General features: G+C 57.2%; 1 protein-coding gene across 2 annotated transcripts in view; it reads left to right on the top strand.

Moving 5' to 3' along the window:
* The first annotated feature begins 2,547 nt into the window (after positions 1–2,547).
* Pde4a (phosphodiesterase 4A) overlaps positions 2,548–14,344 on the top strand; it is a 34,743-nt gene continuing 22,946 nt past the window's right edge. The window contains exons 1-2 of one of the 2 annotated variants that reach the window (XM_023717142.1): positions 2,548–2,721; positions 3,390–3,595. In XM_023717142.1, coding sequence (XP_023572910.1) covers positions 2,674–2,721; positions 3,390–3,595 — 254 coding nt within the window. In that variant the 5' untranslated portion in view covers positions 2,548–2,673. Of the gene's footprint in view, positions 2,722–3,389; positions 3,596–5,873; positions 6,395–14,344 lie in introns of those variants that run through there. The other variant, XM_004632999.2, reaches the window with a different exon arrangement.

Here is a 14,344-nt window from a genome sequence, read left to right as displayed (position 1 = left end):
CCAGTACTGGGGATCGAATTCAGGACCCTGCACTTGCCAGGCAAGCACTTATTCTACTGAGCTATCTCCCCTGCCCTATATCTCCACTTTGAACTTTTTTTTTTTTTTTTTTTTGCATTTTAGGGAAGGGTCTACAGGGTCTCACTACTAGATTGAACTCATAATGATCTGCCTGTTTACAGCCTCCTAAGAGCTGGGATTATAGGTGCATGCCACATGGCCCAGTCTCAGTTGCCCTCTCTGTGTGCCCCAGGGGCGGGCCGGCATGGCGGGCCTGGACATCAACCCCCCTGTGCCTGCTTGCAGGCACTTTAATGCGCTGAGCTATTTGGCCAGCCCGGCCCTGTAACTTTTTTTTTTTTTTCCCTGTAACTTTTTTTTTTTTTTTAAATATGTGTGTGTAGCCAGCTCAGCCCACCAGGGGGTGGGGCTGGCTGGCATGTGGTGCTGGGGATCTGAACCCAGGTCCCTGTGCTTTGTTTAGCTTAGCTTGTTCCAAGTAGGTGCTTTAGACCACTGAGCCATCTCACCAGCCTCTCCCTGTAACTTTTAATGTAAAAAATTTTTTTAGATAAAGTCTCACTGTTTAGGCTGGCCTTGAACTCACTTTGTAGCCCAGGTTGGCCTCAAACTCCCAGTGATCTTCCTGCCCAGGCTCCCTACCTCTGGAATTACAGACATGGGCCACTAGACAGCACATGGTCCATTCTCCCCTAAGTGAATCTATCAATCTCCACACAGGGTGGTTGCCTGGCTGTCGTTCTTCTCCCCTCCTCCCCCCATATCCTTTGAGCTGTGGGGGAGGGGCACGATGAATGGGTACCCTTTCATCCCACATGGAGATTCACTTCTGATACTTAAGTCAAGTCCTGGCTACTGCAATAAAGCAAGAAAAATAAGTACAGTTAGGAGGAAGTAGTCCTGGTGTTCTCTAGCATAGTGGGGTAGCAGTCTATGACAGGGGCCAGGGAGATGGCTCAGTGGAATAAGCGCTTCCCTGGCAAGCGCAAGGGCCTGAGTTCAATCCCTGGTTTCGAAAGAAAAAGTAGTCTACGACAAATTCTAGCTGTGTGCAATGGTATGTGCCTCTCTGTCCCACCTACTGGGGAATCTGAGGCAGGAGGATCACGTTTTAGTAGTGAAATGTCTGGAGTATAGACAGGGCCATACACCCAGAGTCTTCAGGGCTGGGTGGGTGTGAAGGTGGAGGAGCCATTACTCCTGGTTTGGAGACTTTGTTTCTAAATTTAAAAAAAAAGAAAAAGTCGGCCCTGATGACACACACCTGTAATCCTAATCCTTGAAGAGGATAAGGCAGGAGGGTCTGTGAGTTTGAGGCCTGCCTGGGTTTACATAGCAAGTGGTGTCTCAAAACAAGCCAAAATAGTCCGGGGAGATGGTTCAATGGAATAAACGCTTGCCTGGCAAGAACAAAGGTCTGAGTTCAATCCCCGGTTCCAGGGTGGGGTGGGGGAGCCAAAATAAATAATAAATAAATGTGCTAACAGTGTAGCTCCTTAGGAAGGCCGTTTTAATCCCTGCTCCTCCAAACATAGACATGCAAAGATGGAAGGAACAGGGCAGAGTGAGGAAAGATACACGCAGGGCCCGGAGGCGGTGTAAAGGTCCTGTGGAGATGTGACAGAGGAGTTCCACGTGTTGGGAACAGCGCATGCAAAGGCACTGAATTGCTCAGCACGGCCGCAGTTGAGGCAGCGAGGCGACTGGCACATGGTGCAGAGCGGTGTAGGCCAAGGGTCGCAAAGCCTAACTTTTGCGCTAAGTGACCGTGAGACCCATTCAGGGGTCTCAGCCGAGGAAAGACACGAGCTGGTGAGCTCTGAAGGGCTCCAAGGTTAGTGGCATTTTATTAAGCACATTCTGATTTCCAGACACGGTCGTGTTCAAATCGGTTTCATCGCATTTCGTTCTCCCAGGGGCTTCATAGCCATCTTCACAGAAGGGAGACTGAAGCTCAGAGTTGGTCAGTGGCCAGGGCCATACACCCAGCGTCTGCAGGGCTGGGCGGGTGCGAAGGTGGAGGAGCCAGCCTGTCCCTCCCCCAAGCCCTCAGACGAGCGGCAGTGGCCGCGGAGCGAGCCCATCGGCTGGCTGCGTCTGTGTCCCTGGCTGTTTCTATTTCCACCGGCCCTGTCTGTCTCGGCGCGTCTCCATCTGTGCCCAGAGCCGCCGCCGTCTCTCTGCTGCCGGCCCCCGCACAGCCGAGCTATTTCGGGTTTAGGCACCAAAGCCCAACAGCTCGAAGACGCTTCCTCCGGCCCCCGGCTCGGACCACGCGCAGCACGCGGCCAGCTCAGGGAGCTCCCGGGCTTGTCCGTGGGATCCCCTCACGGGGAAGCCCCCGGGAGGAGGGGGCTGGGGCGACTTGGCCCCCCAGCGGCAGAACCTGGCATTGACGCTGCGTGGAGCTCCGTCGTGCGTCAGCTGTTGTCCTGGCAACGGCCGTACACGTCACCGCCAGGCCATGCGTCAGCCTCTTGCTGACGTCACGCCCCTGGAGAGTCAACGGACAAGGGGCGCAGTGGGTTCCAAGACTGGCCGACAGGGGGAGTCCCTAATGGCGGATGCCCTCGTTTGATCCTGCAGGTGGCCTTGGCCTAGGGTGATATGGCTCCCGCAAACTCCACCTCACAGACACTCTAGGTTGGCGGGATGAAGAGGAGTCGCAGCTCCCTGTCTGTGGCCGGGATCGGGGACGAGGTGCGAGGGGCGGGACCTTAATGGGGGCGGGGCGGAGGCCATAGCGGGAGGGGCTTAGGTCTCAATGGGCGGGGTTAAAGCCTTAGTGGGCGGGGCAGAGACCAGCGCCCTCTGGTGATCAAATCTATTTCCTGACAGTGGCCAGTAGGTGTGTCTACATTACTTTTTGGCCTCAGTTTACTCCTTTGACTCCACTTTTCTGTAACCCGAGTCAAAAGGCTGTCAGCCTTGGGGTGCCAAGCACACGAGTCTTTTCATGGGGCTTCTCAAGTGGGGAAGGGATTTTGGTATTTTGGGACAGGGTCTCACTATGTAGCTCACATTGGCCTCAAACTTGAGAAGATTCTCTAGTTTCAGCCTTGAGGTTTGGGGTCAGGAAGTGGAGAGAGCCACTAGGGTGAGATCTTGAGTGTTCCAGATGTGTAGGAAGGAGGGGACCACTAACATTAAGGCCAAGAGGAGGCCAACTGGATGTGGTGGCTAGGAAGAGACCCTACCCACATGGGCTAGGGGGCCGGGGAGATGGCTCAGTACAATAAGCGAAGCGCAAGGGCCTGAGTTCAATCCCCGGTTCCACCTGCTCTGATAGCTAGGTGGGGGCATTCCTGGGGGAGGGACCCAGTCGTTGCAGGCCAGGTCATTCCCCATCCCACCCGTGTCTTCCACAGAGGCCCAGGGAGACCTCGGAGGCTGGCCACACCAACATGTTTGGGGCTGACCTGAGTCACCCTCGCCGCCGCCTCTCATCTGGTCCTGGCCTGGGCTGGGCCCATCCTGGGCCCTTGGACCCTAGTGTCCCGCTGCCCCTACGGCCCACCACGCTGCCGCTGCTGATTCCACCTCGGATTTCCATCACCAGGGCAGAGGCCAACAGGTAGGGAGGAGGGGAGCCAGGCAGGGAAGGTGGGGAGGCTCAAGGCCAGCTGGGCAGGGACCAGCCAGCAGTCCTCGGACAGCTTTGGGCTCCCTGTTTTGCAAAAGTAGCTGAACTCCATCTGGTGAGACTGTGACATCCCTCCCTGCTCTACCCAAGGCCGCTTTGAAGCTTCCTTCCAGGAACCTCCTTTTCCATTTTTCCAAGCTGCCTGGATCAGCAAGGTGCTGTACAGAAATCTGGGGTCCTCCTGGTGCACTCTACCCCTTGGCTCTCGGATGAGTAGAAAACAGTGAAGCTGGTCTTGCCTGCTGGTCTGCCTGATGTCCTGTCTAGACCACTGCTCTCTGTAGTCCCCAATGTCACTGTCATCCCCCTTACTCTGTGTCCCTCTAGTGACTCAAAAGGTGAAACCCAGGATTTCTCTTTGGTCCAGATACAAGGCCCACTTCCGGGTGGGGAGAGAAGTGACTGTCATTCCTCCCAGGGCCCTTCCCCCATCCCTCTAGCTTCTGTTTGGTTCAAGTCCAGCCAGATTCATCTCAGGACTCCAGTCTCAGCTCCAAATGACAGCCCTGGCCCACTGCCTCATCCCTGACCATTCCTTCTGCAACACCCCCATTCCCATCCCCCAGCCAGAGCTCCACCTGAGCTTTGCAGAATATGGCCCACCTAGGGACCCTCACACAACCCAGGGAAGCCCTGCGGCCCTGCAGATCCCTTGGAAGCCTTGGGGGAGGAGATCACACTCTTGGCCTCTGGGATACCCCGCGGCTGCTGCTGGCGCGCGCGCGCGGGGGGGGGGGGGATTCTTGCTCCTCGTTCGCCCACGCCAGGAGCCCCCTCCGGCGGGGAGAAAAGTGGTTGTGGAGGTTGGAAGCGGGAGGGTTCTTTTTTTTTTATAAAGAGAACAGCCCCGGGGAAGGGCAGTGGCAGACGGCACGGCTTGCCCCAGGGAGCCCGGGAGAGGGGGCGCACGAGGGTGCGGGTCTGGCTCCCCGGAGCATGGATCTGAGTGGTCTCAGGTCTGAGCGGGGAGCGCTTTGGGGGCCACGAGGGCATGACCACCCCTACCCTGCAGCGCGCCGCGGCTTGGGGGATGGGGCGCGCTCGGATCCCGCTTGTTCTTTGCTCGCTCGGCGCGGCGCTGGGGGAGGCGGGAGCGTGAGTCACGGCGACTCCGGATTTAGGTGCCGGAAGGGGGTTTCTGCCGGCGGGGGCCGTGGGGCGGAGGCTCGGCTGTTTACTCTCCTGAAAAGGGCACGGCGGTGTGCCTCGCAGCCACCGAGACCTGCCTCAGTTTACTTTTGGATGAGCTTTAGAAGAGAGCGATATATAGAGCGGTGAGCGGACAGCCGCAGTATCCGCCACAGGGCGTCCTTCTGCAGCCACACAGGAACCAAAGGGACACACCCCAGAGACAACCCAAAGAGACCCCGGCACACAGAGATTCCCTCTGACACTACAGCCAGACGAAGGAGGCCGACTCCTGTGCACAGCTCTGCAAGCACATACCGAGCACAGTGTACAGCCACCACGCATGGGAACGCAGCGAGGCCCCCAGACCACCGGAACAGACCCCGGAGACGCGCACGCCCTCCAAACAGTCGGCGCACGTGCGCACGCAGCTATCACCCCCCAGACCTGGATCCACACACAAGGCAAAACAGAGAAACAGGCAGACAGGAGCAGCCAACCACGTGCACACACACATTTCTATCCAACATCGAAAACAGCCCTCGGAAGGTGCCACGTGCGAGTACATCCCGCCCTGGGCAGGCACAGTCACCATCCTCCGCCCCTCTGCTCGGCGATTCCTGGACCCCGCCACAGCCTGCCGCAGGCACTGTACGCGTGACACCGGGACCCCTCCTCAGGAAATTCCCCCGGCTGCGGGGTATCTGAGAGGACACGCCAGCACCCGGCTCCGCCTCCATAGTGATGGACAGACTGACTAAGGCGCCAGCAACCAGTCGGGTGTCTTCTGGCCGATCAGATTAACCGTTTAACTCATTCACTCCCGTGCGCGCCGCGGTGAGGCAGGGCGCTCTGGGGAGAGCTGAGTGCCGGTGCCCCCTCCCCGCCGGGAGCAGGGCTCTGCGTGGGCAGCGAGGGCCCCCTCCTTGGGTGGCTGCCCCCCACTGGCCAGGACGGAGGAGGAGAGGGGCGGCGCTGACAGCCGCGGCGGGCGGGGGGCAGGGAGGGGCGGGACGGGGCGGGGGAGTCGGGGCTGGCGCGGAACGCGGAGAGCGCAGCCGGGCTCGGAGCCGAGCACCAGGAGCAGACAGGAAAGCAAGGCGCCCGGCCCGGGGGCGATCGGCCCGCAGCGCCCCCGGGTCTGTCCCCGGGGCGCCATGGCCCCACTGAGGCCGGGCGCACCCGCGGGGCTCCGGGCGCGTCGGCTGGCGCGCAGCTGAGTAGGGTGCAGCCTGTAAAGGCCGGGGCCACCCCCGGGGCGCTGGTTAGGGGGACCGGCGTTATGGAGCCCCCGGCCGCCACTTCGGAGAGGAGCCTGTCTCTATCTCTGCCCGGGCCCCGGGAGGGCCAAGCCACCCTCAAGCCGCCCCCCCAGCACCTGTGGCGGCAGCCGCGGACCCCGATCCGTATCCAGCAGCGCGGCTACTCCGACAGCGCGGAGCGCTCGGAGCCCGAGCGGCCGCCACACCGGCCCATAGAGCGCGCCGACGCCGTGGACACCAGCGACCGGCCCGGACTGCGCACGACCCGCATGTCCTGGCCTTCGTCCTTCCATGGCACTGGCACAACCAGCGGCAGCGCGGGCGGAGGCAGCGGCAGGCGGTGAGACTCCGGGAGGCGGATGCGCGCGGGGCGCCAGGGCACGCAGGGAGGGCGCAGAGCGTCCCGCCGACCGCAGGGGGCGCTGTGACGCGGGTGGGGTCGGTGCGATTGGCGGGGGTGGAGAGGGGAGTTCAGCTACGGGGGCGTAGGGGACCGGGGTCTCTGTGTAACCACTAAAGCCAGCTCTATGTCGAACTACGGGGTGCCTGTCGCATGGGGGGTTAACAGGGTCTGGGTTGGAGAAGGGGCCACAGCTTCGGAGAAGAGCCTAGGTGATGGTGCAGGACAGCGGCTAGACAGTGCGCTCACCTGGAGAGACTTTCCCAGGGGCACAGCACTGAGGGGTGGCTTTCCCGTTTGGGGTTTCCTGGCGTTATGCCAGGGGACTTCGGCTGGGACCACACTCAGCTTCCCACTGGACACTCAGGGTCCTCCTGAGGGATAGAAGCTTCTGTGAGGGGCCGCTGGTGACTTGTCCTGCACCAGAAGGGGCCGACATAGAGACAGGGCTCTGGGATACGTCATGCGTTGCCTGTGTGTTAGGATGGTACTGCTCTCAGGGCAGGAGCTGAGTTATATAGCTGGCCAGAAGCAGGGGACAGTGCTTGGGGCACACAGCTCCAGAGCATGATGACTGAGTCTCTGCTTCTTCAAGGGACTTAAGGTTGGGGTTGCCTGAGTCCGCCTGCTCTGAGGATATCCTGCCACTGACTTCAGTTTGCCCTGGTTACTGTGTGGCCAGCTGCCACTGCCTTGGCAGTGTGCTCTCCCTGGACTGCTGGAGTCCCGTGAAGGTGACGTGGTTCCTTTGTGCTGCCAGGTTACTGTGTCTGTGACATGGTAGCTATGGGGAGTTACAATCTCCAGGCAGAGTGATTGTGACAGCACGCTCTGTCTGCTGCACTATGCCGTGACTGCCATAGGGTGACTATCCTCATGGGACGCAGTGACTGTGTGTTCCAGGAACACAGTGCTTTCTCAGGGTGACTGTCTATACTTCTGGGACAGGGACAGGGACAACATGACTAGGTGTGCTTCCAGGAGAGCGTGGTTGTGATGCGGTGGCAGTGTGCATTCCAGGAGGGTGATGGTGACAAAGCCCTGTGTGCTTCTGGAGCAGCAGTTGTGACAGTGAGCACGCCATGTGTGCTGCAGGGGTGCTGTATTCGTGCGTCCTCGAGGAACACAGTTAGTGTGACCACTGTGCTCCAGGACAGTGATTGTGAGATGGTGCCTGCATTCGAGGGACAAGCTGACAGTTGACGGTATGTCTTGAGAAACAGTGGCTATGTTTTCATCTGCCCTGTGCACATCTGAAGTCAGAGCCCTGACTTGGGGACTGTCCTTGCTGCTTATCCGGGATGTCCTAAAAACAGGTGTCCCCTTCTGAGTAATCGTCCCTAGGTAGCCTGGTGGTGCCCCAGCGTGTGACTGTGTCCCAATAATGTGACTGACAATTCACCCACATCACTTGGGGAGTTACTCACAAGCTCAGATTTGAGTTTCTCAACACCAGAGTCCCCAAGTGAGACCCTAAGCTGTGATCTTTTTCTCTTAGGTCCCTCTGGGGACTTCCACTGGCCACCTCCACTGTTCTGTTCTGCCCTAGCACCCCTGCCACCAACCCCTATGAAACAAGTGACAGCGATCCAACACACAGTGTGATATTTCCCTGGAGAACCCAGACAGGGGCTGAGGGAAAACAAAGCTAAAATCAACAGGAAATGCCAGGACTTGGGGCCGGCAGCCAAAAGGGCTCAAGCCACTGTCCCGTGGGGGGAGGGGGACAGCAAGCTCCATTCCCTTTTAAGGCCCTAGGGATTTCCTCTACTGTGGTCTCCACAGAGGCAGTGGCAGCTCTCAAGGGACAGGGGCTGAGTGGTGATAATCATAATTATTTCAGTAACATCGGTTTCTTAATGGCTTTGTCACAGGCTTCATGCCAGGAACTTAGCAGGTGCTCCTTAAGGTATCCTGGTCAGACAGATGAGGAAACTGAAGTCCACAGAAGCAATTCACACATGCGCGCGCGCGCACACACACACACACACACACACACACACACACACACACACCCTGCTCATACACCCAGAAATGGCACAGAGCTGAGATTCTAGGCCAGGTCTGCCTGGTGCCTGTGTGGCTTTTCCTCAGGATCCTGCCCTCTCTGGGCCTCTGTTGCCTGGCAGGAAAGTGCAGTTGTGGCTAGCATGGGCCTGCTGGTCAGTTTGAGAGTTCTGTGCTCTAGGATTTGTGTGAAGGACTTAACCCGGCAAGTGCGGAGTAGATTATCTCCCAGGATGCCGCTGGACACTGCTTCTCCCCAGTGGGGATTAGAAGCGGGAAGCTCCTCCATGGCCTGCAATACTGCTTCTCTGGGAGAGAGTGTGGGCTCCGGCTGGGTGGACCTACGGCCCGTCCCTGTCCTGAGTAGGAGCTAGAAGACCCCCCAGGGCCTCCTCCAGGGACCCACATTTCTCCAGAAAGGGTTCTCTAGAGCAGCTCCCCATCCTGGAGTCCATCCAGCCACCAGGAAGTGGGTCCAGCCAGTCTCCTACACTTAAGCCTTGGAGACCCCCAGAGAGGAGACCCTGCCCACTGGCACCCCGGGCCTAACCTGGGGGTGCAGAAGGCTGTCATCCTGGCAAGTCTTGCGGGGCTGAGTCACGCACCCCACTAGCTGTTAAGAAGCAGATGGAAGAGGAGGGCCTGGAGGGGAAAGAGGGCTGCCTGGCTGGGGGTGGCCCCCCCGCGCACGCCTACTCCTCTTGTTGGGGCCCAAACCCTCACCCTTGCCGGGCGATGGCCCCTGGGGCAGGTAGGAGAACCCTGTGCGGTTCTGTCTCTAGCCCGTGGTCTCTGTCTTCGCTCGAGATTTCCCCCGCCCCGTCCCCTGTGCTGCTCTCAGCCCGGGGGTTGCAGCGGGTCTCGTGCGCGCCCTGCTGGGCAGAGGGGAAGTGACAGCCCGCGTGCGCTCCGGGTCGTCACCTGCCTGGCGCCGGCCCGGGCCCCGCACTCCGTATTATTATTTCATGCATATTGAGCGACTACGTTTGCGGGCGCCAGGCCGGCTGACCACAGGCCGCGGGGGAGGGGCGGGCCTCGCGCTCCCCTGGGTGGGACCCGAGCTCTGTCCTCAGAGCTGCCTGGCAGACGCGCAGGAGCTGGGCTGGGAAGTTGTGCGAGAGAAGTTCAAGTCCCGCCTCCGCGTATTCGCGCCCGCCCGCGTGTCACTGCGAGCGTCCTTGTCGCCCCACTCCTACCCAGAAGACAGAGACAGAGGGACTTGTGCAAGGTCACAGAACCAGGAAAGGCAGAGTTAGGATTTAAAAACAGTTCTGAGAGTGGTGGTGCATGCCTGTCAGCCCAACACTCCGAGGCTGTGGCAGGAGGATCACCTCCAGTTCAAGGGCAGCTGAACTACATAGGGAGACCCAGTCTCAATAAAACAAAACAGGGCCGGAAATGGCTCAGTAGCATAAGCCTGCCTGGCAAGTGCAAGGACCTGAGTTCAATTCCCAGGACCACATAAATAAATAGGTGAAGGAATCAGAGCTGTGTGGACAGAGTTCAGTGTGAGGGCCCCAGGTGCAATCCCCAGAACCTACAAACAGAACTCCCCTCCAGGCTGCAGCAGGGTGTAAGAGTCACACCACAGGGGCCAGGGAGATGGCTCAGTAGAATAAGCACTTGCCTGGCAAGTGCAAGGGCCTGAGTTCAATCCCTGGTTCCGAAAAAAAAAAAAAAAAAAAAGTCACACCACAGCCTGGCTTGCTGCCTTGCTGTGTGATCCAGAACCAGACCGCCTCCCTCTCTGAGCCTCTCTTTCCTCAGCAGTGACTTCAGGCTAGAAAAGAAGCACCCCCCGCCCCCGTGGGCTGTGGGGAAGCTGCAGGGCTGCCTATGCCCTGGCACCCAGGGCGCTGTCTCAGGATAGCATTTCCTCAGATGACAGCGGAGGGAAGCAGCCACAAGCTGCTCACCCAGCCCAGCTAGGCTAGGGACTGGCTGCAGAGACTCTGCGGCACAGGAATGCGAGTCCTTGGCCCAGGGCTCCTCAGCCTGGCAGGGTGAGGACGGAGTTTTTGTTTCCTGCAGGACTGGGGGTTGAACCCCACAGCCTTCACTCGGAGCTCCATCCCCAAACCTTTATATTTTTCATTTTGGGACAGGATCTTGCTAAAATCACTAAGTTGCCCAAACTTGGCACAAACTTGCAGTCCTGCCTCAGCCTCCCCAAGTGCTGGGGTGGCAGGTGCTGCCCTCACTGTTTCTATTCCTTCGCCCTTTTCTTGCTCTGTGGTTTTCCCTGCCGAGCCTCAGTTTCCTCACCTGTCACGGGATCATTCATTGTATTGATGCCCGCTTGAGACCGACAGCAGCTCAGAGTCTGATTGAGCCAGTCCTGCTGCCTGGGACTCGCAGACTAGTGGGTGAAGCAGAAATAGCAGTGAAGATAAAGCCATCCGGTAATTATAGATGGTGACATGTGGGCTAGGAGGAACAGAGGGAGCCTGAGGTCAGGCAAGGCTTCTCTGAGGTGACATTTGAGCAGAGACCTAAATAAACTGAGGGGAGATGCTCTGTGCAGATCTGCCAGAAGAGGGAGCCAGCTGGGGCAGCAGCAGCCAATGCAAAGGTCCTGCGGTAGAAATGGGAGCTGGGGAAGGACACAGGAAGCGGGGGAGAGTGGAGGAACTGAGGAGGAGAAGTGATGGGGAGCTCAGAGCCCAGTGATGGGCTGGGGCTGACTTCCTAAGAAAGGGGACAAAGCTCACAGGGCTGGAAGGAAACATGTACAACGGACCTGTATAGCCTCACAGCTAAAGTTCCAGGAGTCTCTGACCAAGTTCTGCTTCCTGAGGGATGGATGACCCAGCCAAGCTGTGCTGCTCCTGTCTGGACCTCAGTTTTTCCATCTCTGAAATGGGCTTTGTTGCTCAGGGCCCTGTATTAATACAGAAATAGCCAGGGCAGAGGAGGCCCAGCCAGGCAGGGGATAAGGACACCAGGGACAAAAACTGTGGGGAGAAGTGGGCAGGGCATGGCTCAGAGTGTAACTGGAGTTGGAAATCTTGCTCGGGGCTGTGACAGTGGCTAGGGGCATTTGAGTGTCATGGTGAAGGCTGCTACTGACAACTAGTGGGTGAGGCCTACAGCTGCACAGCACCTGCCCCCCGCCCCACCCACCCCGGGACAGTTTCCAGGACCAGAGATCATCCAACCCCACAGCGGGAAGGGCAAGGCTGCGTTCTCACCTAGGTGAGTTGAAGCCAAGCGGGGTACACACCTGTAATCCCAGCGCTCCAGAGGCTGGGGCAGGAGGATCTCAAGTTCAAGACCAGCTATGCTGTACAGTGAGCTCAAGGCTAGGCTACATAGCTAGACCCCGTCTCGTAAAACAAAACAGAACACTTCTTTTTTTTCTTTCTTTTTTTTTTTTTTTTCTATTCCAGTACTGAGCGTCAAACTGAGGGCCTCTGGCAGGCTGCCTTCCGGAGCCTAAATCTTATATACAAAGTGCAGATATGGAGCTGTTGCTCGGTACACACCCCGAAAATTGATTCTGGAGACCCCCACAGAGCAAAACCTATGAATGCTCAAGTTCTGTCTCTTATGTAAAGATAGGGTCTCGCCTTGAACTTGTAGCAGGCCTCCCGTCCTGGCCTCCCGAGTGGTGGGATGGCAGACCTGCACCACTATGCAGTTTCTTTTTTTTTTTTTTAATTATTTATTTATTTTTATTACATTTATTTATTGTGTGTGTGTATGGCCAGCTCAGCCCACCAGGGGGCAGGGCTGGCTGGCATGTGGTGCTGGGGGATTGAACCACGGTCCCTGTGCTTTGCCAAGCTTGTTTCAAGTAGGTGCTTTAGACCACTGAGCCATCTCTCCAGCCCATATGCAGTTTCTTAGGTTCTTTATATAAGATGGCACAGCATTTGTATAGAACCCATGCCCAAAGGCTGGCCAAGCAGCTCAGCGGATTGAAGCGCCTGCAAGCAGGCACAGGGGCTGGGGGGTTCAATCCCTGGGCCTGCTGCGCCTGCCCCACCCCCAAGACAGCAATTGAGACTGGGTGTGGTGGCCCATGCGCCTGTAATCCCAGCTCTTGGGAGGCTGTAAACCTGCGGATCACTATGAGTCCGATCTAGTAGTAAGACCTTGAACACCCTGTAGACCCTTCCCTAAAATACAAAAAAAAAAAAAAAAGAACCCATATCCGTTCTCCTATCTACCTAAAGTCACCAATGGATGACGTATAGCATCTCATTCAGTATCAACACTATGTATATGTTGTTACCCTGTTTGTTTAGACAAAAAAAAAAAAAAAAAAAATCAGCTTATACACATATAGGATTAACATTTTTTTTTTTTTTTCCTTTTTTGCTTTTTTCTTTGTTGTTCGAATCCAGGGAAGTAAAACCAGTTGTTCTGGAGAACTAATACTACAAACACATCGAGGGCCGGGGAGATGGCTCAGTGGAATAAATGCTTCCCTGGCAAGCACAAGGACCTGAGTTCAATCCCTGGTTCCCACCAAAAAAAAAAAAAAAAGAACTAGTGCTACCCACACTGCTAACCCAGACATTAACATTTCAGGGGCAGGCAGGTGTGGTGGCATAGGCCTGTCATCCCAGAGCTTGGGAGGCTGAAGCAGGAGGATCACCATGAGTTTGAGGCCAGCCTGAATGGCACAGTGAGACTGTCAAAAGAAAAAAAAAGTCAAATACTGTTGGCAAAACAAAAAAGACAGGAAGAGGGGACAAAGCTCACAGGGCTGGAAGGAAACATGTACAACGGACCTGTGTAGCCTCACAGCTAAAGTTCCAGGAGTCTCTGACCAAGTTCTGCTCCCTTAGGGATGGATGACCCAGCCAAGCTGTGCTGCCCTGTCTGGACCTCAGTTTTTCCATCTCTGAAATGGGCTTTGTTTTCCAGGGCCCTGTATTAAGTGAGCATTAAGCTAGCATTAAGTGAGACCTCATTACATCAAACACTTCTTGGACTTTTGCTTTTCTCTATGAGGTAGGGGTTCTTGTTATACCTATTCCACAGCAGGCAAAGTTGAGGCCCAGGGAAATGAAATGATTTGCTCAAGGTCAAATGGCTAAGAAACCCCAGGGACCAAATTCAAGCTCGGGCCACCAGACTCTGCTCTGTACAGCTAGCAAAGGAAAGGTTGGGTACCATGGCTGGGCCCAGGGAGCCCCCACTGGGAACCCTAGAATCCCCATCTGTTTTTGTGGCTGGATCTGGTACAGAAAGGAGGTTGGGTTCTTGGGCAACGTTGGAGACTCTGAGGATAGTTTTTTTCTTGTTTCCGGGAATTGAATTCAGGCCCTTGCACTTGCTAGGCAGATGCTTGTGCTGCTCAACTGTGTCCGGGGCCCTTTTTGCTTTTGTTTTGACAGCCCAGGCTGACCTAACTGCTGGTGATCCTCCTGCCTCAGCCTTCCATACCACACCTGGTACCCCTGGAGTGAAGATGCCTCGGAGTCAGTGAGAACACAAATAGGAAGCTGGGAGCGTTTAAGGAATGATGACCGAGCACCTCAGAGCACATCTATGATTTGTGGGGGCAACCCAAGGATTTAGAGGCGCCGCTAGGTTGTGGGGGAACAGCTGTTTCAGGGACACAGCCCTGCCGAGATGGTGGAGATGTCCAAGAGCCTGTGGGATGGCCTCAGATCTGGGAGCCGTTCCACATGGGGGGGGGGTTGTGGGCACACCTCCAGATTTGAGGGGCGTCTTTTGGGGTTTGAGGACATGCTTCCGGGGCTGTGAGGGCGGTCAGTAGGGCGCTTCTGGGGTCTGTGGGGAACCGCCCCGCGGTGTGGTGCCCCGGGCCCCCACGCCCCGCCCCGGGGGCGGCCCCTGCCCTAAGCCGGAAGGGCCGAGGAGGCGGCGGGTGGTTGCGGCCGCGGGCCCCAGGGCTGCGCCGCTGGC

This window comes from Octodon degus, unplaced genomic scaffold, assembly GCF_000260255.1.
Source record: "Octodon degus isolate 3935 unplaced genomic scaffold, OctDeg1.0 scaffold00050, whole genome shotgun sequence".
In the NCBI taxonomy this organism is placed as follows: Eukaryota; Metazoa; Chordata; class Mammalia; order Rodentia; family Octodontidae; genus Octodon; species Octodon degus.
The sequence above is the reverse complement of the archived record's forward strand: the minus strand, read 5'-3'. Positions and strand labels throughout refer to the sequence as shown.